A 22001-nucleotide genomic window follows, 5' to 3' on the forward strand; every position below is an offset into this window, starting at 1 on the left:
TCCAGGTTTGTAGGTTGCCTTGCTCGCACCTGCCTTTTCAACTTTGCCCATGAATTTTCAATAGGATTGAAATCAGGGCTTTGTGATGGCCACTCCAAAACATTGACTTGTTATCATTAAGCCACTTTGTGACCCTTTCGGCAGTATGCTTTGGACTAGAGATGAGCGACTTTGCCTTTTTTTGGGTCGAGTCGGGTTTCATGAAACCAAACTTTCTCAAAAGTCGGGTCGAACGAAATCGGCCGATTATCGTGAAAAGTCGAAGGCCGTCTGAAACACGAAACCCAATGCAAGTCAATGGGGAACCAAGGTCGGCAGGGAGTGGAGGACAGGAAACACACCTACAGTGCCCATTTTATTGTCAAAAACATCAATTCTTGTGCCAGTGCCGTCGCCCATGAGTATGCCCCCCTACCTGCTCAAGGAACCTGCACTTTCATCTGCACCTTCCTCTTTGTCACCGTGTAAGGTGGGATAGTATGCGGGAAGGGGAACCTGAGTTTCATCAGGGTCAGATTCTGGCTGTGTGGAGTGCGAGGGGAATGTAGTGGTCTGGGTCAATGTACCAGCAGAATCATCTAGCAGTGGCTGGATATCAGTGCACTTGTGGCGCCCCCAGGAGTACGGTCGCCACAGTGGCATTACCTTCCTCCTAGGGAGTGTGATGTCTTGCTTGGGAGCAACGAAGGATCTCTCTAGCAGTTAAACCAACACACAACACAGTTCCCACTCCAGGCCAGCAGGGAGAGCTCTGAACCTGACTGCTGAGGAGCTGCTCTCTGTGGTCGGGAGGAGGGAAGTTAGGGCAGTCTGTGAGGGGAAGGGGAAGTGTGTGGACATGAGAAAGGGAGCTGGAGGATGAGAAGAGTTAAGGCTCACTCCAAGCTGGAGCGCATGGTCCGGATTTCGGTCTCCGAGTTTGTAGGGACACTGATGCTCCTGCAGCAGAAAACGGAGGAAGTAGCAGCTGTAAATGCACTGTTCCCAACTAAGGCTCGGATGCCCCAGCAGCGACTTGTGTGAGCCAGAAGGAAAAGGCTACGGCCGCCTGCCATATGAGAAAGTTTCAAAAGAGAGTCAACAGGGGGAACTTCAGTGAACTCAGTACTGCGAGTACCTCAGATAAGCGCTAGAACGGAGGCCACACTACCTATCTGAAGAGAGAGAATTCCAAATTTGCTTCCAGGCTGACCAACTCCTTCTCCATCTGTACTCTGGGTCCTGGACGGCACTTACCAAGCACAGGTAAAGGAACTGCACGACTGTGTCTGTCATCCTGGCGCACGGCTCTGCTACATCCTGCACTGCACACCATCTATCAACTCTTTCATCTGCCCTGCGACTACGGCCCTACCTGTGCAGGGCTTCTACATCTTAGCTGCACCACAACATCTGTCGCAGAGAAGCGACACTGAGGTGCGGGTCATTGTGATCAGAAACCACAGGTGGCGTCACGTATCATTCACCTATAAACGTTATTCACCCCTTTGCATGGACGCCCAGGGCCACGGAACGAGTCATCACCACCAACGTGACACATCCCTCTGAGACACCGGCCCGGTACCGATTAACCCCACTGCCCTGGCTGGCCACCCACACTCCATGTCAGATTCATCTTGGACTGGGGAATTCACGATGTGACTTGATAACCCTGGCATGGTATGATAGAAAGAACTACATGGACTAATGTGAAGTGTGGCCTGCTGCATCATTCACTTTTGGTGGGGGTGAAGGACACAAGGAATTGGGTTTTTCCTGACCAGAAGCCAGCACTCAGTGTTTGCATTTTTTGAAACTTCAGAAGAGGAGGGCATATTTGCTGGAGTCTGTTTCGGCAATGTAAGCCAAAACCAGTTACTGATGCTCCGGCTTTAAAAGCGGTTAACCTACTCCCAGAAAAGGTAGCCTTCTAGGCGTTCCGGAGCCAGACCATGACGCAGGCTCAACACCTCCTGCCTTAGCTGCTATTGTGCTTTTGCCACTACCAGCAGATGCACCACCACCATCAGCACCAGCTGGCCCCCCCATGCCCACGTCCGCGACCTCTTCCACCAAACTTCAAAATGTTTCAGAACATGAACCCAAAATAACATCAGATATATGGTACTGTATCAGAAGTGTACAGCTCTATACAGTCAAAGGATGATTGTCAATCTCCCTATACGAGGGGCGATCCAAAAGTAATGATAATCCGTTATTTCTATTGCACACAGAAATTAAAATAAATTGTTTTCTTCTATCTTAGGTACCCACTAGTCCAGGGAAAAAAAATCACTTAAATAGGCCATGATTCCCGGGAGCTACATTCATTTGAATATGAACTGCCAAGGAGTGAACATCAAAATGGAAAAAAATGAGCTCAGAGCTGTCATCAAATACCTCTGCTTGAAAAAAATGTCTACCAAAGACATACACAGCGACTTGGTGGAAACATTGGGGGACTCTTCTCCTCTATATTCCACAGTTGCACGCTAGGCCAAAGAATTTGAGCTGGGAAGAACATCGACGGAAGATGAACATCGCGAAGGACGCCCATCCACGTCCCTCAATGAAGAAAACGTGAAAAAAGTTGAAGAAGTTGTGTTGGCAGATTGAAGAGTGACTATCAGGCATGTAGCTGAGGTCACAGGGATCTCATATGGCAGTATTCAAAGAATCCTTGCAAAAGAATTGCATATGAGAAAGGGCTCCGCGCGTTGGGTGCCAAAAATGTTAACCGACGAGCAAAAGAAGAAACGAGTTGACATTTCAATAGCAAATATCGAAAAGTTCCAAGCAGACAAGGAGAATTTTTTGTCACGTTTTTTGACCATGGATGAGACCTGGATCCACCACTTTGATCCCGAAACTAAACAACAATCGATGACACGGAAACGAGCCGACGAACCGACGCCGAAGAAATTCAAAGTGTCAAGCTCAGCAGGGAAGGTTATGGCGTCCGTATATACCATCAGTCACACAAAGACGCTCACAGGCTCAGTATGGATTAGACAAGAATATAAAAAGTAGAAAAAGTGTACAGTATCATCAGATAGCAGGTATATATAGTATAGTTTAAACATTCTAAATATCTGTAGATATTTCAGGAGGCAGACACAGATGCTCTCAGGCTCAGTATGGATTACAACACAGTTTAAAAAGCCGTAAAACGGTAATGGATCTGAAGAGTACAGCTGTACACAGTGTAGAGGTCATTGTTGTCAATCTCAGTATTTATTTTCACAGTCAGAAAATAACTCTCACTTGGTCAGTTTGGATTAGACCAGAATATAAAAAGCAGTAAATGGGTAATGTATCACAAGCGTAGAGCTGTATACACTAGTGTTGGGGTAATTTTTAAATGTACATCTAAATTGCAGGAGTAACCCACAGACTGTCACACATTCAAGATGGATCACACCACAATATAACAAGAAGATCCGCAAGAAATTATCACACATGTGGGACAGGTGTCAATGATACACTTAGAGTGGTGGGTGGAGGAGGACTTCCTGGCAGAAAGGGTACAGTATCACCAGATACCAGGTATATATAGCATAGTTTAAACATTAAAAATGTATGTCTATATATTCAGTGTTGCGCCACCCCGCTAGTGTTCCAGTTCGTCGAATGCTTGTCGAACGTTCGACGAACAACGTCGAACACCATTGAAAACAAAGGCAGGCAAACACATACAAACACATAGAAAACAATTGCAAAACACCTTAAAAGGTGTCCCAAAGCAGACAAAATGCTCAGAATACAGAAATAACATATGGAAAACGGCAACTACACATAGAAAAGAGGTGGAGGAGTAAAAGGAGGAGGAGGAGACACAGATATAGGCATATCATGCCCTTATGAAGTCAAGAAAGGCTGGAATAAAAATGTAAAATACCAAAAAACAGAAAAATTCCGAAATCGAAGATGATCATATACCGTTGGACTTCCCACCATAAATTAGGCCAACTGCTGATCAGGCGGCGTTATTCCCACGAACCTCCGAACAGTGTCCATGAAGGCAAAGTGTTTGGTTTCCGGGGGCAGTATGGTTGCAAAGCTGAACCTTAAAGGAATGTCCAGAAGGGCATCACCAGGAGTGGAGCCTGCGGCTTAATTCGACTCCACCCAGGAAACGTCAACCATGCCAGTACAGAAAAGATTGACAGATTGCAAGCTTTGTTGATTCTGTGGGTGGTGGTGGAAGTCCATTTTTATTTGTGCTAGCGACTTGTCAGCTTAATTCCATTAATGAACGAGACTCCGGCATGCCCCCGCGGTACGCGTCAAGCTTACTAGAGGGACACAGGAGGCTCTGGCACTCGAGATCGATCAATAACAGGTCTGTCTTGCCCTTACATGTCCGAGGCTGCATGCGCGCTACATTGAAAGGTCCAGCGTGAGTCGCTTACAGGTGCAGATAATCCGCTGAACCCCGTTAGTGATGGGGATCTGGGATTACAATTCTTCCCCGCGAACGAGGATTTCCCAGTAAGTGCAGGTCAACCGGAATTCCGGAATTAGGCCTAACCGGCATTCCAGAAAAAGTGAAAAAATTAAGTGTCCAAACCACAGGTGCTGTAGCTTGCTCAATAGCTGGGCTCCTTTGCTGAGTAGCACGCAGTTCTTACATAAACAGGCGGCATAGCTTGGTTCACTGGTGGGCTCCTCTGCTGAGTAGCAGACAGTGCTACAAGGCCCAAAAGGATTTTCTGGACAAGATGCGGTAAAAAATAATTAGAAACATACACGGTGTAGCTCCTTGACAGGTGTACTACACCGCTTGCTACCACACACTGCTACTATGCCATGAAACAGTCTATTAACATTGAAAACCATTATTAATGTGAAAATGAAGTTACGCTTTTGGTGAATGAACCGTTCTCGAACGGAACCTCGAACAGCCGAATTTTAAGCAAAGTGTTCGAGTTTGACGAACGGCTCCAACACCGCCCAAAACAGCTGGAATTTTAACTTGGCGAACAGGTTGGCTCGAACACCGCTCATCTCTAATCAGGAGACAGACTCAGACGTTCTCAGGCCCAGTATGGATTCGACAAGATTGTAGAAAGTTGAGAAAGGGTACAGTATCACCCGATAACAGGTACTGTATATATGTAGCATAGTTTACACATGAAAAACCTATGTCTATATATCAGGAGGCAGACTCAGACGGTCTCAGGCCCAGTATGGATTTGACGTGATTGTACAAAGTTGAGAAAGGGTACAGTATCACTGGATAGCAGGTATATATAGCATAGTTTAAACATTAAAAATCTGCGTGTATATTTCCGGAGTCCGACAAAGACACTCACAGCCTCAGTATGGATTAGACAAGAATCTAAAAAGTAGAAAAAGGGCTATGTATTCGAAGCGTACACCAGTATACACTGTTGGGGTATTTTTCAATCTTCATACATATTTCAGTCTCAGTAAGACAGTCCAGACTCTCCGCAAGAGGAAACAAGATGGATACAAGTACAGACGGAAAGTCGAGTGATTGCAGAAATTTTAGAATTAATAATCACGGTAAAAACTCCCGGGAGAATTCTCAGAGGCGATGCTGACCCTCAATTACTTTGTCTGTGGAGACAGCGAAAACAGTTCTTGTGAAGAAAGGTTTGCTGTATCGCAGTACCGTGGAACTCATCACCGTTACTCATCTCCATCAAATTGTGATCACAGGGACAGATGTAGGCATTGTCCTCACTGCCGATCATGATCTGTCACGTAACTTTGGAGTGCAAAAGACACAAGCCACAGGCCGTAGGCGATTCTATTGGATTGGCATGAGAGAACACATTTAAAAATGTGGGCAGGAATGTCACACGTCTGAGTCGGAAAACCGTGAAAGCTGATGATAAACCACCACTGCATCTCATTGTGAGTCGACATCCATAACAAATGGAAGCCATTGATCATCTGAAGATAGAGCCCAGCAGGACAGGGCATAGCTACGTCTTAACCATCATCTATCATTTCTCCAAATTTGTATTGGCAGTCCCAGTGAAGTATTTAACAAGCCAGACTACACAGTGGTGGAGCAGGGAGAGGTAAGAATTGCAAGTGCTGGTGCCCTGAGCAAGCAGGGGGGACCACTCGTGGGCGGCGGTACTGGCACAGGGCCCCTCATAGTATGCCGGTGTGTCTGACGGCGGGTGTGCACTCCCACCGTCAGAGACACTTGATTCTACTATGAGGGACCTTGTGCCAGTGCCGTTACCAAAGAGTGTGCCCACCCACCTGTCCAGGGCAATGGCACTCGCACGGGTGCATGTGCCAGGTGCTGACCCCGGCACTGTGGGGGGAGGCAGCCCAGTTAGGGAGGTGGAAAAAAATGGCATATGTTGATGTTGGACATTCAGTAGCTGCAAATGGAGTAATTGGAGAAGTCCGCGAAAGAGGAGGTCAAAAGCAAGCCATTTTTCTGGAAACCTACGTGTCAGCAGGGGAAGGTGGGACAAAATCCTTTGAAACCCATGCATGGTTCATTTTAATGAAGGTTTGATCATCAACATTTTGGGTCGACAGACGGGTCCTTTTTTCTGTCAGGATTGATCCAGCAGCATTGAAGACTCGTTCAGATAACACACTAGCAGCAGGGAAAGTGAACTCCTGTAAGGCATATTGTGCCAATTCAGGCCAGGTGTCAAGTTTACTGGCCCAATAGTCAAAGGTGAATGACCGGTGAGGGAGAACATTGATATGGGAGAAGTAGTTTGTTACCATAGTTGAGAACTGCTGTCTCCTGTCACTTTCGATCGATGCAGTATTACCAGTTGTGTGAGAGGTACTTGAAAAATCAGTCCACAACATGGTCATGAAACCCCTGTGTCCAACGTCACTTCGGCTGTGTGCACCACGAACACCTCTTCCATGTTGCCCCCTACGGCTCGTTGGAAAAACATCACCGCCGCTGTGTGCTGGGAATGCCTCAAACAAACGGTTTACCAGAGTTGCTTGTTTGTTAGCCAATATTAGCTCTAGGTTCTCCTGTGGCATGATGATTTTTTTTAATTTGCCTTATAGCGTGGATCCAGGATGCTGGCTAACCAGTAGTCGTCATCATTCTGGCAATGCGGGGGTCCCTTTTTAGGATCTGCAAGGCATAATCAGACATGTGGGCCAATGTTCCAGGTGTCAATGATGCACTGCGATTGCTGGGTGGAGGAGCACTTTCTGGCAAATCAACATCCCTCCAGTCACGCACAAACCCTGTACCTGACCTTGCCATGCCAACACTTTTTCTTGCCCCCTGAGAAGCATCCTCCTCCCCAAAATAATAATCCCCATCATCCTCCTCCTCCTCCTCCTCTTCCTCCACCTCGTCCACGAGACTTCCCTGACCAGACAATGGCTGACTGTCATCAAGGCTTCCCTCCTCCTCTTCCTCCTCGGCTGCAGACGCCTGCTCCTTAATGTGTGTCAAAGTTTGCATGAGCAGATGCATAAGTGGGATGCTCATGCTTATGATGGCATCGTCTGCGCTTACCAGCCGTGTGCATTCCTCAAAACACTGAAGGACGTTACAGAGGTCTTTCAGCTTCGACCACTGCACTCCATGTCTGCCTGCAAACTGCCTGCCCACTGCCTGCCCGTGTATCCTCCCACAAATGAATTACAGCCTGCCTCTGTTCGCACAGCCTCTGAACCATGTGCAGGGAGGAGTTCCACCTTGTTGCAACGTCGATAATTAGGCGGTGCTTGGGAAGGTGGAGCAATCGCTGCAGCTTCTGCATAAGGACTGGACTGTACGCGCGACCGGCGGATGTGCGAGCACAGTCTCCGCACCTTATGGAGCAGGGGTGTTAACTTCGGATAATTATTGACAAGGTATGTGTCTGAGTTTTGAAAGGGCTATGGCTGCCACAAAATTCCGGCCGTTATCACTAAATACCTTGCCTGCCTCAAGATATAGACTGCCCAGCCATGACTCAGTTTGTCGCTGCAAGTAGTCGGCCAGTACCTTAGCGGTGTGTCTGTTATCGCCCAAACACATCATCTTCAACACAGCCTGCTGACGCTTACCACTAGCTGTTCGATAGTGGGACAACTCGTGTGCAACACTGGTAGCTGCGGATGGAGTGCTCGTGTGACTGCGCTCTGTGGACGAGCTTTCGCTTATGGATGAGGAGGAAGGTCAAACGCCTACAGCCAACTGTTTCCTATACCGTGGGCTAGGCAGCACCGTCCCACCGCCACTGTCCCGTGTGGAGCCTGCATCTACCACATTAACCCAGTGCGCAGTGATGGACACGTAACGGCCCTGGCCATGCCTACTGGACCATGCATCTGTTGTGAGGTGCACCTTTCCACTCACTGATTGCTTGAGTGCATGGACAATGTGGTCTTTCACATGCACGTGGAGGGCTGGGATGGCTTTTCGTGAAAAGAAGTGCTGACTGGGTAGGTCATATCGTGGTACTGCGTAGGCCATGAGCTCTCGGAAAGCTTTGCTTTCAACCAACCGGTAGGGCATCATCTCTAACGAGATTAGTTTGGCAATGTGGGCGTTCAAAGCCAGTGTACACAGATGAGAGAATGAGTGCTTTCTTGTCCTACTCAGAGTCTCTGGTAGGGTGAGCTGGACTTGAGAGCTGCATATGGTGGAACTAGCAGTGGACATGGCGGACTGAGAGAGGGTTGGTGATGGTGATAGTGTTGGTGGTGTTGCTGATGGCCTAGATTCAGTCTTTCTTAGCAATAACATTGTGATTCCATGACTGCTTTGCCCTTGCGACGACACCTCGACATTTGCTGCTGGTGGTGTGCTAACCGGTGGGCTTACAGTGGGGGAAGCGATGTAGCGATGCTGACTACCTTCAGTCAGAGCAGGTGCACATGTGGTATATGAGGTTTGGTAGTCCATCCTCGCTTGCAAGGGCATGGTGGTTAAATGTCTAAGCATGCAACTGGCATTCAAATTTCTCAGATTTTTCCCTCGGCTAATGATCTTTGCGCACTTCTTACAGATAACTTTTGCCTAATCATTAGGATTTTGTTCAAAAAAGTGCCACACTGCACTCTTCCTACTATGGAAGACATTTTGAGACCTTGCATGCTGTGCTAATTTGACCGTCTGGCCAAGCTGTCCTGCAACCCTTTTGGTTTTTGTAACATGTTTTTGGACTGCTATGGTCATGCCAGATAACAGCTGTTGCGATGTCGTTGCCTGCTGCGGATCCTCCTCCTCCTCTTCTGAGCTATTGGCAGCCACACACTCTTCCCCCAATGGATGCCAATCTGGGTCAACAACTGGGTCATCCATGACCTCCTCTTCAATTTCATGTGCACCTTCCTCTGTGTCACCGTGTAAGGTGGTATAGTAGGCGGGAAGGGGCACTTGAGTTTCATCAGGGTCTGATTCTGGCTCAGTACACTGCGAGGACAATGTAGTGCACTGAGTGAATGTACCAGCAGAAAAATCTAGCAGTGGCTGTGCATCAGTGCACTCCATGTCAGATTCATCTTGGACTGGGGAATTCATGATTTGACTTGCTAACCCAGGCATGGTATGTGAAAAGAGCTCCATGGAGTAATCTGTAGTGTGGCGTGCCACATCCTTCACTTTTGGTAGGGGTGAAGGACACAAGGAAAGGTGTTGTTCCTGACCAGGAGCCTCCACTGACGACTCAGTTCTTTTATTTTTTGAAACTTCAGAAGAGGAGGCGAGAGAGCTGGAGGCTGTGTCAGCAATGTAAGCCAAAACTTGTTCCTGAAGCTCCGGCTTTAAAAGTGGTTTACCTACTCCCAGAAAAGAGAGCCTTCGATGCCTTGTGGAGCCAGACGATGACGCAGGCTCAACACCTCCTGCCTTAGGTGCTATTGTGCTTTTGCCACTACCAACAGATGCAGCACCACCACCACCATCGGGACCAGCTGGCAACCCTCGCCCACTTCCATGGCGTCTTCCACCATACTTCCTCATTTTTGTGAAAATGTACCCAAAATACAACCAGCTATATGGTACTGTAAAACAAGGTAGAAGGTGAATTTACTATTGGTGAGAATTTGAATCTCACTATAGATTTGAGGACGCAGAACTATTGTCTCAGGCCCAGGAGAGATTACACCTCAATGTAACAGGCTGAAATTGGATGGTGTATGACAAGGTGGAGGGTGTCTATAGGATTTTGAATCTCACTATAGATTTGAGGATGCAGAACTATTGTCTCAGGCCCAGGAGAGATTACCCCTCAATGTAACAGGCTGAAATTGGATGGTGTATGACAAGGAGGAGGGTGTCTATAAGATTGTTGAGAATTTGGATCTCACTAGAGATTTGCGGACGCTGAACTATTGTCTCAGGTCCAGTAGAGATTACACCTCAATGTAACAGGCTGAAATTGGATGGTGTATGACAAGGTGGAGGGTGTCTATAGGATTTTGAATCTCACTATAGATTTGAGGATGCAAACTATTGTCTCAGGCCCAGGAGAGATTACCCCTCAATGTAACAGGCTGAAATTGGATGGTGTATGACAAGGAGGAGGGTGTCTATAGGATTGTTGAGAATTTGGATCTCACTAGAGATTTGCGGACGCTGAACTATTGTCTCAGGTCCAGTAGAGATTACACCTCAATGTAACAGGCTGAAATTGGATGGTGTATGACAAGGTGGAGGGTCTCTATAGGATTGGTGAGAATTTGAATCTCACTATAGATCAGAGGACGCTGAACTATTGTCTCAGGCCCAGGAGAGATTACACCTCAATGTAACAGGCTAAAATTGGATGGTTTATGACAAGGTGGAGGATGTCTATAGGATTGGTGAGAATTTGAATCTCACTGTAGAATTGAGGACGCAGAACTATTGTCTCAGGCCCAGGAGAGATTACACCTCAATGTAACAGTCTGAAATTGGATGGTGTATGACAAGATGGAGGGTGCCTATAGGATTGGTGAGAATTTGAATCTCACTATAGATTTGAGGACGCTGAACTATTGTCTCAGGCCCAGTAGAGATTATACCTCAATGTAACAGGCTGAAATTGGATGGTGTATGACAAGGTGGAGGGTGTCTATAGGATTGGTGAGAATTTGGATCTCACTAGAGATTTGAGGACGCTGAACTATTGTCTCAGGCCCAGATGAGATTACACCTCAGTGTAACAGGCTGAAATTGGATGGTGTATGACAAGGTGGAGGGTGTCTATAGAATTGGTGAGAATTTGGATCTTACTAGAGATTTGAGGAGGCAGAACTATTGTCTCAGGCCCAGGAGAGATTACACCTCAGTGTAACAGGCTGAAATTGGATGGTGTATGACAAGGTGGAGGGTGTCTATAGAATTGGTGAGAATTTGGATCTCACTAGAGATTTGAGGACGCTGAACTATTGTCTCAGGCCCAGGGGAGATTACACCTCAATGTAACAGGCTGAAATTGGATGGTGTATGACAAGGTGGAGGGTGTCTATAGGATTGGTGAGAATTTGGATCTCACTAGAGATTTGAGGATGCTGACAATGATGCTCTCAGTCCAAGTATGGATGCAGGCAGCCTAATAAGCAGGACTGCTGCATACACAAAAGGGTGGAAAAATGAATGCTTGGCAACTGTGCAGAAAAGAGGAAGAAAAGTATTTTTGCTTTTAAAAAAGCAGTTTGCACAGCAGTGTACAAACAGCAATGCAGCTATCAGGGAGCCTTATAAGGCAGCCTAATAACCAACAGAGCTGATGCACAAAAATAGAGCCTCCCCTGTCACTGCACACAAAGTGTTGTGTTGCAAGTGGAAATCGCTAACAGCAGAAGCAGTTTTTTGGTTCTTCTTCCCTGCCTAACGCTCTCCCTTATTCTGAATCAGCAGCCAGCAACCTCTCCCTAATGCTAAGATCGGCAGAAGTAAGATGGCGGTCGGCGTTCACGCCCATTTATAGCCCCCGTGACGCCACACAAAGCCAATCACTTGCATGCCCTTCTCAAAGATGGTGGTGACCGATGCCTATGTCATCGCGTTGCCCACAGTGTACATCCACCATCATTGGCTGAAAAAGGGCGCTGGAAGCATCTTTTGAAACGCGACTTTGGCGCTCTGGTTGCTGACATCGTGGCCGATCTCACGCTATGATCGGGTTTTGTTTCATGAAACCCGACTTCAACGAAAGTCGCCAACTTTTGAATATGACCGACCCGTTTTGCTCTATTCTACTTTGGACTATTTAACTTCCGGGCTGATGGCTTGAGATGTTGCTGCAGTATTGCCACATAATCTTCTTTCCTCCTAATGCCACCAATTTGTAAAGTGCACCATTCCTTCCTGCACCAAAACAACCACACAACATGATGATGCCACCTCCGTGTTTGACATTTTCCCTTTTTCCTCCAAAAATAACCACGGTGATTATGCCCAAAAAGTTCAATTTAATTTTCATCAGACCACAGGATATGTCTCCAAAAATTTAAGTTTTTCTTCCTGTATGCATTTGCAATCATTAATCTGGCTTTTTTATGTTTCTTTTGGAGTAATGGCTTCTTCCTGGCAGAGTGACCTTTCAGCCCATGTTGATACAGTACTCGTTTCACTGTGGATATTGACACAATCTTTCCAGCTTCTGCCATCATTCACACAAAGTCTTTTTCTTTTGTCCTTGGGTTGATGTGCACATGTCAGACCAAAGCACGTTCATCTCTGGGACACAGAACCCATCTCCTTCCTGAGCGGTATGACGGCTGGACATCCCATCTTGTTTGTTCTTGTGTATACTTGTTTGTACAGATTTACAATGCACCTTCAGGTATCTTGAAATTGTACCAAAGGATGAGTCAGACTTGTGCAAGTCCACAATTCTCTTCTTTATATCTTGGCTGATTTCTTGAGACTTTTCCCATGATGCTATATAAAGCAGAGTGTTTCTGGTGTGCATTAAAATACATCCACAGGTGTGTCTTTTATTAACTCAGATATTGTCAAAAAGCTTCCAAACACATGACATCTTCATATGGGCAGTCCAGAATTGTTTAAAGGCATAGTAAACATAGTGTACGTAAACTTTTGACTTTGCAGTGAGTAATAAAATGCTAGCAATTGGCAAATATAAATAATTATGGTAATCCTTATTGACCTACAATGGGTAAGGTTTATTCTGATTTCATGTCATATATTGAGAAAAACAACTAGGTAACTTAGGTGATGCTTCAAAATTGTATTTCGCATCAATTATGGTTTTCAATTCTACTAATGAGTTAATTTGTTCTGTGATTGTATGATTGTTCTTGACAAAATGCACAATATGATTTTGTGGCAGCAAAAGAATACAAGTTTGCATATTTGATACAGTGTCACCGGATATCTTAATACCTCATTTAATCATATCAGTGGAGTCGAAACCTTTTTAGTACTTTGATAATTCAATTGTTTTCATGAGCTTCATTGTAAATTAGCTGTCTTATCATGCGCTCCCAGGGTGCATCATCTAGCTATAAGTCTATAGAATGAATATTATCTCTCATGTGTACCAGATTGAAATTTGGGGTAGCGCCAACCAAGAGAGCCAATTTGTTATATCTCAGAGGATCTTTAAAGCTAAGTTCTATATTATAAATGAAGTTAAAGGGAAATTACAGTTTTATCAAATCATATTATAAAACTTATACCATAATACTTATATGATTTTCCAAATTGCTCATCTATTTTATGATTGCTCACTGTAATACAATGCAGGATTCAAAATTATAACTGTAAACTAAGAAACCTTTGAAGATCTGAACATTGTCTATCTGTGCACTTGATGGGGCAATCTTTTTGAACATGCATCTTTTCACTTATATGTTTATCTATAGTCAAAGGCCATGGACATGCAGAAAAATGTAGAATTATTTTAGATTTAGTCATTAATAGTTTAACCAGGTTTTTATAATAAGAACGTATTCCTTCACAACTTTCAAACAGTTACAAGTGTCACAAAAATTTTATGACACCTCAATATATGGCTCAATTACAAATAAGCCTGATACAATTTATTTGCATCCTATTCTGCAGATTTTAACTGGGCTACTGTCAGGTTTCTCTGCATGTGGTAGTTGGGCAGCTCGAAATAGGGCATCTATTGGCATGCTTTGCTTTAGCCACTACACCTAACAGTTTCCAGGAGTTTTGCTGACCTTTAACTGCAAACAGAGAACTGGATTTACACAGGGCCCCTAGGTGTGGTCCACACAATGGCTACTGGCTGGTGGAGCGAGCAGGCTGATAGAGCATGGCCAAAATGCTTAGTTGAATACCAAGAGGCCAGGAACAGAATAGTCAAAACACGGACCGCAGCCTGAAACAGGAATCAAACTAGATCTGAGCAGTGGCAGAAAAACAGGAATTAACAAGAGTAAGATAACTTATATCCGGCAATTAGAGGTAGGAAGACCGGATTTTAAAAAGTGTGAGCCCAACCATGACACACAGGAAGGAATAATTAAGATGACCAAGTTCAGGAGTTAACAACATTCTGCTTAAATAACATTTCTAGTCTCAGAATATCTAACCAAATTGCTGCACTGTATCACCCAGAATAATGGCGATGCACCGTAGAAGCGGAAGGACTGAGGATTGACCTAGATGTAACAACTTCCTAGAATGTGCTTTATATCTTTATGACTCGTTCATGCAGGTTATTTAAATCCTCTTCCCATTGCTCATACGGTACACGTGGCTGGTCATCTACATATAAAAATGCATAGCCACTCATCACATATTCCTCTAATTAGTCTTGAACATAGATCCTGACTTACCCTTGTGTGCGTCCGAATGTGCATCTTTAAGCCGTCATTCTTACTGAAGGCTTTGTCACAGTAAGGACACTGGTAGGGGCGCTCACCTGCGAACAAGATAAGCATCATAATTACCATATGCAGCTCATGGATAGAGAACACGACCCCGACCCATCAGGAAAGCACAGCATGACTATGTCAAAGGAGGCACATTCTTCCAGCTTGAGGTTCATGTTCATTTATGAAATGAGTGAAAAAGAGACTACAGATCTGAGCTTTTAAAAACGTCACATAAAGAACAAAAGAACCCAGTGGCTACATGCTGGGCTGGATCAAAGCTCCTCTTCCCGTTGCCTGATGTTTTCTAACAACATATGAATGCATGCAGTGATATGCTAGGCAAATATGACAGTCCAATAAAGGAGTGAATTATGAACCATTTTGTTGTGGCTAGTGCCTTTTCCTCTTTTTTTTTCAATTTGTTGCTTTGATACACTTCGTTCTTAAGGAGTGCGAACATCTCCACACATCTGTTGAACATTTCTGCCATCTGGATTGGAAACATCACATTTAATTACTATAATCAATTTCTCCTCCTGCACTATACTAAACTAACAATGCACATCGAGTCAGAAACATGTTACTATGTAGTTTTATGCAATGAACGGCATCATGGAAACCATAAACGTCAGAACAATTCTGCTTAAAATGGTTTAGGCCAACATACCTTGAATAGTACATTTCACAAGAACTGTATATTATAAAAGCAGAACTTCCATACAACTCTTTATATTACATATTTGTCCTCTCTTGTGCATGAGTGGACACAGACAGAAGTGGGGCCCTGTGCATGAACAGTATATGGGCCCTTTGCAGTCCTGTAGCTCATCATCATGCACAATTACACTTACTTTGGAGGCGAAAGTGGGCCCCCTGAGCTCTTGGGCCCCTATGTAGCTGCACAGGTTGTACTAGTGATATATCTCCACCCTTGATCTTGTGGCCCTTGTGTAGCAAGAATCAGAGATTGACTACACAATTTGCGTTTCAGAGTAAATGTACTTTAAAGATCCAGTCAAGGGTATGTTCCCTTTAAAGGGAATCTGTTAGCAGGTTTTTGCTATTTAATCTGACAACAGCATAATATAGGACAAGACACCCTGATTCTTGCAATGTATCACTTACTGGACTACTTGGCATAGTTGTGATGGAATCCCTGTTTTATGTGTTGTACATGTAGCAGTGGTCATAATGCTGAGCTGTGTATAGAAGTTTCCTATGTACAGTGTACACTGTCAGTACGCTGCCAATCAGTGGATGTGACACCTAGTCATGCAGTGATAATCTCCAGCTGATAAAATACTGATTGTACAGAAACTACAACACAGTCTAATAGGTGACATACTGCAGGAATCGGTGTCTCTGATCTATATTATGCTGCTCTGAGACTGAAGAGCTAAAACCTACTAATAGATTCCCCTTAAGTAGTTCCAGGAAATTCCAACAAAAAATGTCAGCATACCTGAAGAATTTTTCAACACACTATATATCAAATCTAAGATCTTTATGGTTCGGACCTGGATATGCTCTCAACAGTTCAAGCCCTTGGTTTAATTTCTCCATATATAATGTCACTAAAATGAGATTCTAATTTTTTTCAGAATAGAAGCAGACGAAAACGTTATATACAGTATATCAACCCAATTTATAAAGTCAACAAAAATGGTTCTTCTCAAGGTCCCATATGAATAGAGCTCAGGTCATTGATGTGTGCTGCTGCCTCATTCATTCTCTATGACACCAATGCTTCAGTACGGAGGTGATGGAGGATCAGCCCTACAAGCACTGACTAAAGCAACAGGGCGACTGCGCCTCGGTTCATACAGAGGACTCAGGAATGACCATTCTTATGATCGTTAGAGACTTGGGACAACTTCTTTATGTACAAGAGCATGAGATTTTCATTTATAACTGTAGTATACCTTAATATGGTAGGAAATCACGCAATGGATGGATGTTACTGGACTGTGCACCAGAGGTTGACATAACAATGGGCCTTCCCTGATATCACATGGGCTTTCTTCTGTCTGTGTCTGCTCTTGGTTTCAGGCATTCTTACATGTAACTACATGTTATCAAATAATTTACTCAAAATTCTTAGTGAGCTTTTTCAGTATTATGGTTAATGGCTAAACATTTTTTAAAGCTCAGTTTCTCTCAAAATGGAAAAGTGTTGTCAAAGCTCACTTTTTAAATTATTTTAAAGCAATTTTACGTAATAATTGATAAAATAAAATATTTTACTAGGGTTCACTTAAAAAAAAATGAAAATGTACATATTCCAATTTATCATCCGAAATGGCTATGCAATTAATATTTACTCACTACAAAGGCTGACTGGACGAGGCAAATATAAATGTTCTCTGAAAAGAGAGTTTGTTGGGTGATGTGTGTGCATTTAGATCAACCATGTTGTCTAGTTATATGTTTATCATGAACTGAACCCTTATTTCAGGGTGTTTTCACATGCTCTTTCTTGTCTACAAATGGGATTTAAGTCACTTACTCAGTGAATACAGTGGTTTCTCTCCCACGCTACTATGTGTTTGTGATCAATTCAGGACCATCTCAAAAAGTCTCATGTGCCTGAAAACCTACAGACAAAGAATCTGTGGGGATAAGAAGAAGATGGGCAGAAAGGATTGTCTGTATTAATTAGTCCAAGTTGAGGATGGGAACAGAAGCTGGTGGTCACTAGCACCAGACACAACAAACTGTTTTCATTACATCACCCAAAATGGATTTTAATTCCGGTACTGAAAAAAATGTTTTCATAATGTTCTAAAAAAACAGATATTTGAATTTAGTCTATGTTTTTAGGATCTGTGAACATAAATGAATATATATATATATATATATATATATATATATATATATATACTTGGAAGCGATCTGAATTTTTAGAGGAACCATTTCTATTTAAAGTTCAGAAAGTTCGGCTGGTTTATTTCAGTCCTCATATACCACATCACAAGAAAACTTAAATACAGTCGACATAGAGTAAAACATAAAATAAAACAATAAGTCGATACAATAGTGTTGGTTAGCAAGCATGGCTTAGAGTCTAGCATTTTATTCTCTTAGCAAAGGCACTAAATCCAGGAGATCTGCACTTCTCCATATACACAACCATGTGTGAGACAAACAGGTCTTATTTTACAAAGTGAACCACACCCAGGGGTGGAAATGTGGTATGCAGCCGTCTCCCCAACTCTCCTGCTGCTCTGATCTGTGTTCAACAAGAATGTACAATGGCACTAGAATTCTCTTCACTTCAAAACATTAAGAAAAAAAATGTAAAAACATTTTCCTACTTTGGAACATTTTTGTTTAGCATTAAATTGTGAACACTTTAAATTAAAACTAATGTTTCAGTACCTCAGTATTTCAATTGGCCACTTCACTATTTGAGAGAAAAAAAGTATGCATTTAAGGGAAATCCTAGGTATGAAGAGGCAAGAGATCTCTATACATACTCTGATCAGCCAAACAAGGTGATCAGTGAAGTGAATATGAGTGATCGGTGAACACGTGGATGTTCGCATGCGGCAAGTTCGGCCGAACATTTAAAAAAGTTTGGTTTGGGTACCAGAACAGTACTCAAACTCAAACCTGAGCCCGGACCCCATTCAAATGAATGGTGGGCCTGAACATCTGTTGCTTTCCACACTGTCATCTGCGTGATAGCTGACACCCAGCACTAAGTGCCATGAGTGGTCATGCACTGTTCCCAGCACTTTAACCCCCTAAATGCTGCCATCAAAGCATCCCGGGAAGTGGCAGAAAGAAGACCCCACTATGTGTGGGTCCCGATGGTTGCCATGGTGACTCGATGTAAGAATGATGACATCTAGGTCACCAAAGCTAGGAAAGTTGCTTGATTATGTGCAGTAAATGATCAGCAACTTTCTCTGTCAGTGCAGAGCCGAAAGTTTGTACAGCGTGGGGATGCTGCTGCATCTCCATGCTGTACAGGCAATGAGCTTGCAAAAAATGATAGTCCCATAATGGAACAAAGTAAAAAAGTTTAAAAAAAATTTTAAATAATTATAAAAATATTTAACAAGAAATCTAAATTAATAAGAAAAATAAACAAAAGATATTGTATCCATAAATAAATATTTGAATGAAAAAAATTTGAAACAATAAAAGTACACATATTTGGCATTCCTGTGTCTGCAATGACCAGACCTATAAAACTGTCCAACTAGTTAACCCCCATTAGTGAACACCAGAAAAAAAACAAAGCAAAAAACAATGTTTTATCATCATACCGCCGAACAAAAAGTGGAATAAAACGATATAAAAAAGATATAAATAAACATGGTACCGCTGAAAACGTAATTTTTTACCACAAAAACAAGCTGCCATACAGCTCCATCAGCAGAAAAATAAAAAAGTTATAGCTCTCAGAATAAAAAATACAAAATTATTTTTTCCATAAAATAGTTTTTATTGTATAAAAGCACCAAAATATATATGAAGGCACTGTGTATGCCGTTTGAGCTGTGATCCAGCGGTGTTTGTCTTTTTAGGATTCCATAAAAGTGCCGTCGCCCACAGTTTTGTGCACTTATGAAAAGATGTAACCCGCTGAAGAGATGCCAGATGCAGTCCAGAGTAACTCTGCTGCCTCATAGTAGTGAATGGATCCCTTGGAGGTTTCATCTGAATCACGTCAGTCAGAGATTTAGATGGAACCCAAAGTAAGTGCTCAGCGTAGAGCGACAAATAAATGTGATCTCCAACATTTTGTAAAATGTTCCCAATAAAAGCTTCAACTGAATCCACAAAAAAAAGCAAGTCGCCACTCAGGTCTGTCATCTGTTAATGGAAATATAGGGGGCTTCCATGTTTCTGGCAGTACAAAGGCTCTGGAAAAGTGAAATGGCTCCTCGCCCTCCAAAAGAAATTCAGCAAATTCTATAGTTCCAAATCCAAATGCCCCCTCCCTTCTGAGCCCCACAGTGTGCCTAACCCACATATAGCGTCCACATGTTTGGCATTTCTGAAGCGATTAGAGCTACCTAGCTTACAGGTGAATGTCTCCAGAAGCACGGGCTGGGTATAAGGTACTGGTGACTGGTACTGGTCACTACAGCATACTAGTCACTACAATGGCAGTTTGCAATTTTCTCTCAGCAACATTCTTTGCTGCTTGTTTCTGTAAAAGACCCATGGATTTAAAATCGTAACTACACCTGTAGATAAATTTCCAAAGGGGTATAATTCCCAAAATGTGGTCTCTTGAGGGGAGAGTCTGCTCTCCTAGCAACTAGGGGCTCTGTATATGGAGTCAGCAAATTGTTCATGTAAAATCTGGGCTCCAGGAGGCAAGTAGCATTACATCCCTCCTAAGTCTCTCTGCTTGGCTTAGGCCTGTTTCACACCTCCATTTTTCAGATCAGTTGTAATCCGCAAAAATGGCGGAAAACGGATCCGTCGGCGGATTGTCAGCAACATGTGGCACCGGACCGTTGTTTTGACAGATCCGGCGAAGGTTGAATTTTAAAGGAACCCGTGCCCGGAAAAACGAGAGAGAGAGACTCCCAGAATGACATTTATGGGTTAATGCTCAAAATAGCGGACCGTCAAAGCAAAAAAAGTTGCAGAGTCAGTCTCAACCACCCGGGAGCCGCTAAAATCTTGGCGGATCCGTAAAAAAACGGGTGGGACGTATGACCGTCAGTCAAGATCCGCCAATAATGTAAGTCTATGGGGAAAAAAAACAGATTTGCTCCTTTTTTGGTGGATCCGTTTTTTAAAAAACTTGGCGGATTTTAACTGACGGGAAAATACGGAAGTGTGAAACAGGCCTAAGTAGTACTGTACAGCCATTTATGGGGTATTGCCACGTTCAGTGCAAATTGTGGGACAAATTATGGTGCCATTTTTACCCACTTCTTGTATAAAAATGTAAAATCTGGGGCTAAAACAAAATTATGGTGGTAAAAATTTAGTTATTTTTTCTTCACTGCCCAATGGTATAAAATTCTGTGACACATCCGTGGTGTCAATAAGATCACTGCACAGCTTTTGTAAAATCGGGTCACTTATCTGGGGTTCTGCTGTTTTGGCACCTCATGGGCTTTTCCCTTGGGTCATGGCACCTGCAAACTATAACAGTAAAATATTTCCAAATTACATGTAGGGTATTGGTGCAATCAGGAAAAAATGAACCTCAGTTTGTTGTAAGAAAATTTCCTATTAGCTCTTAGAAAAATTAAAAACTTGGGGCTAAAACAACATTTTAGTGGTAAAAATGTAATTTATTCTTTCTTCACCACTCAATGCTATAAATTTCTGTGAGCCACATGTGGTGTTAATATGATCACTGCACCTCTAAATTAATTCATTTGGGAGTGTAGTTTGTAAAATGAGTTCACATATGGGGGTGTCTGTTGTTCTGGCACCTCAGTGGCTCTACCAATGTGACATGACACCCTCAAACCATTCCAGAAAAATCTGAACTCCAATATGGCGCCTCTTCCCTTTTGAGCTCAAAAGTAGTATTCCCCCACATATGAGGTATCAGCGTGCTCAGTAGAAATTGCACAACAAATTGTATGGTTCACTTTCTCCTGTTACCCTTATGAAAATACTAAATTTGGGGCCAAAATAACATGTTTATAAACTGTGAAGCATCTTGGGGCTTCAAGGTGCTCACCACACATCTAAATTCCTTCCTTGAGGGGTACAGTTTCCAAAATGGAGTCACTTGTGGGGGATTTCCACATCAGATGCTCTCCAAACGGGAAATGATTCCAGGAAATTTTACAGTCAAAGAGTCAAATGACGCTGCTTCCTTTCTGAGCCTTGCCATGCGAACAAACAATAGTTTTCTCCCTCATATGGGGTATCAGCATACTTCGGAGAAATATCACTACAAATTGTATGGTGCAAATTCATTACCCTTATGAAAATGCAAAATTTGGGCTAAAATAACATTTTTGTGGGGAAAATGTGATTTTATTTTCACAGCTCAAAGTTATAAACTGTTGTGAAGTACCTGGAGGTTCAAGGAGCTCACCACATATCTAAATACACTCGTGGAGGTGTCTAGTTTCCATAAAGGGTTCAATTGGTCAATTGTTTGGGGTTTCCACTGTTTAGGCACATCAGGGGACTTCCAAACGGGATATGACATCCACTAATGATTCAAGAAAATTTTACATTAAAAAAATCAAATGGCAATCCTTCACATCCAAGCGCTGCCGTGCTCCCAAACAATGTTTTTTTCTCTCATATGGGATTTTTAT

General features: G+C 43.3%; 1 protein-coding gene across 1 annotated transcript in view; it reads right to left on the minus strand.

The window, feature by feature from the left end:
- Nucleotides 1-22001, minus strand: part of PRDM5 (PR/SET domain 5) — a 462601-nt gene that overhangs the window by 91030 nt on the left and 349570 nt on the right. Inside the window, exon 15 of the mRNA XM_073571995.1 lies at nt 14704-14789. Coding sequence (XP_073428096.1) covers nt 14704-14789 — 86 coding nt within the window. The remainder of the gene's footprint in view (nt 1-14703; nt 14790-22001) is intronic.

The sequence above is a fragment of the Dendrobates tinctorius genome, unplaced genomic scaffold (genome assembly GCF_039654945.1).
Source record: "Dendrobates tinctorius isolate UK_male_01 unplaced genomic scaffold, ASM3965494v1 ptg000030l, whole genome shotgun sequence".
Taxonomy (NCBI): Eukaryota; Metazoa; Chordata; class Amphibia; order Anura; family Dendrobatidae; genus Dendrobates; species Dendrobates tinctorius.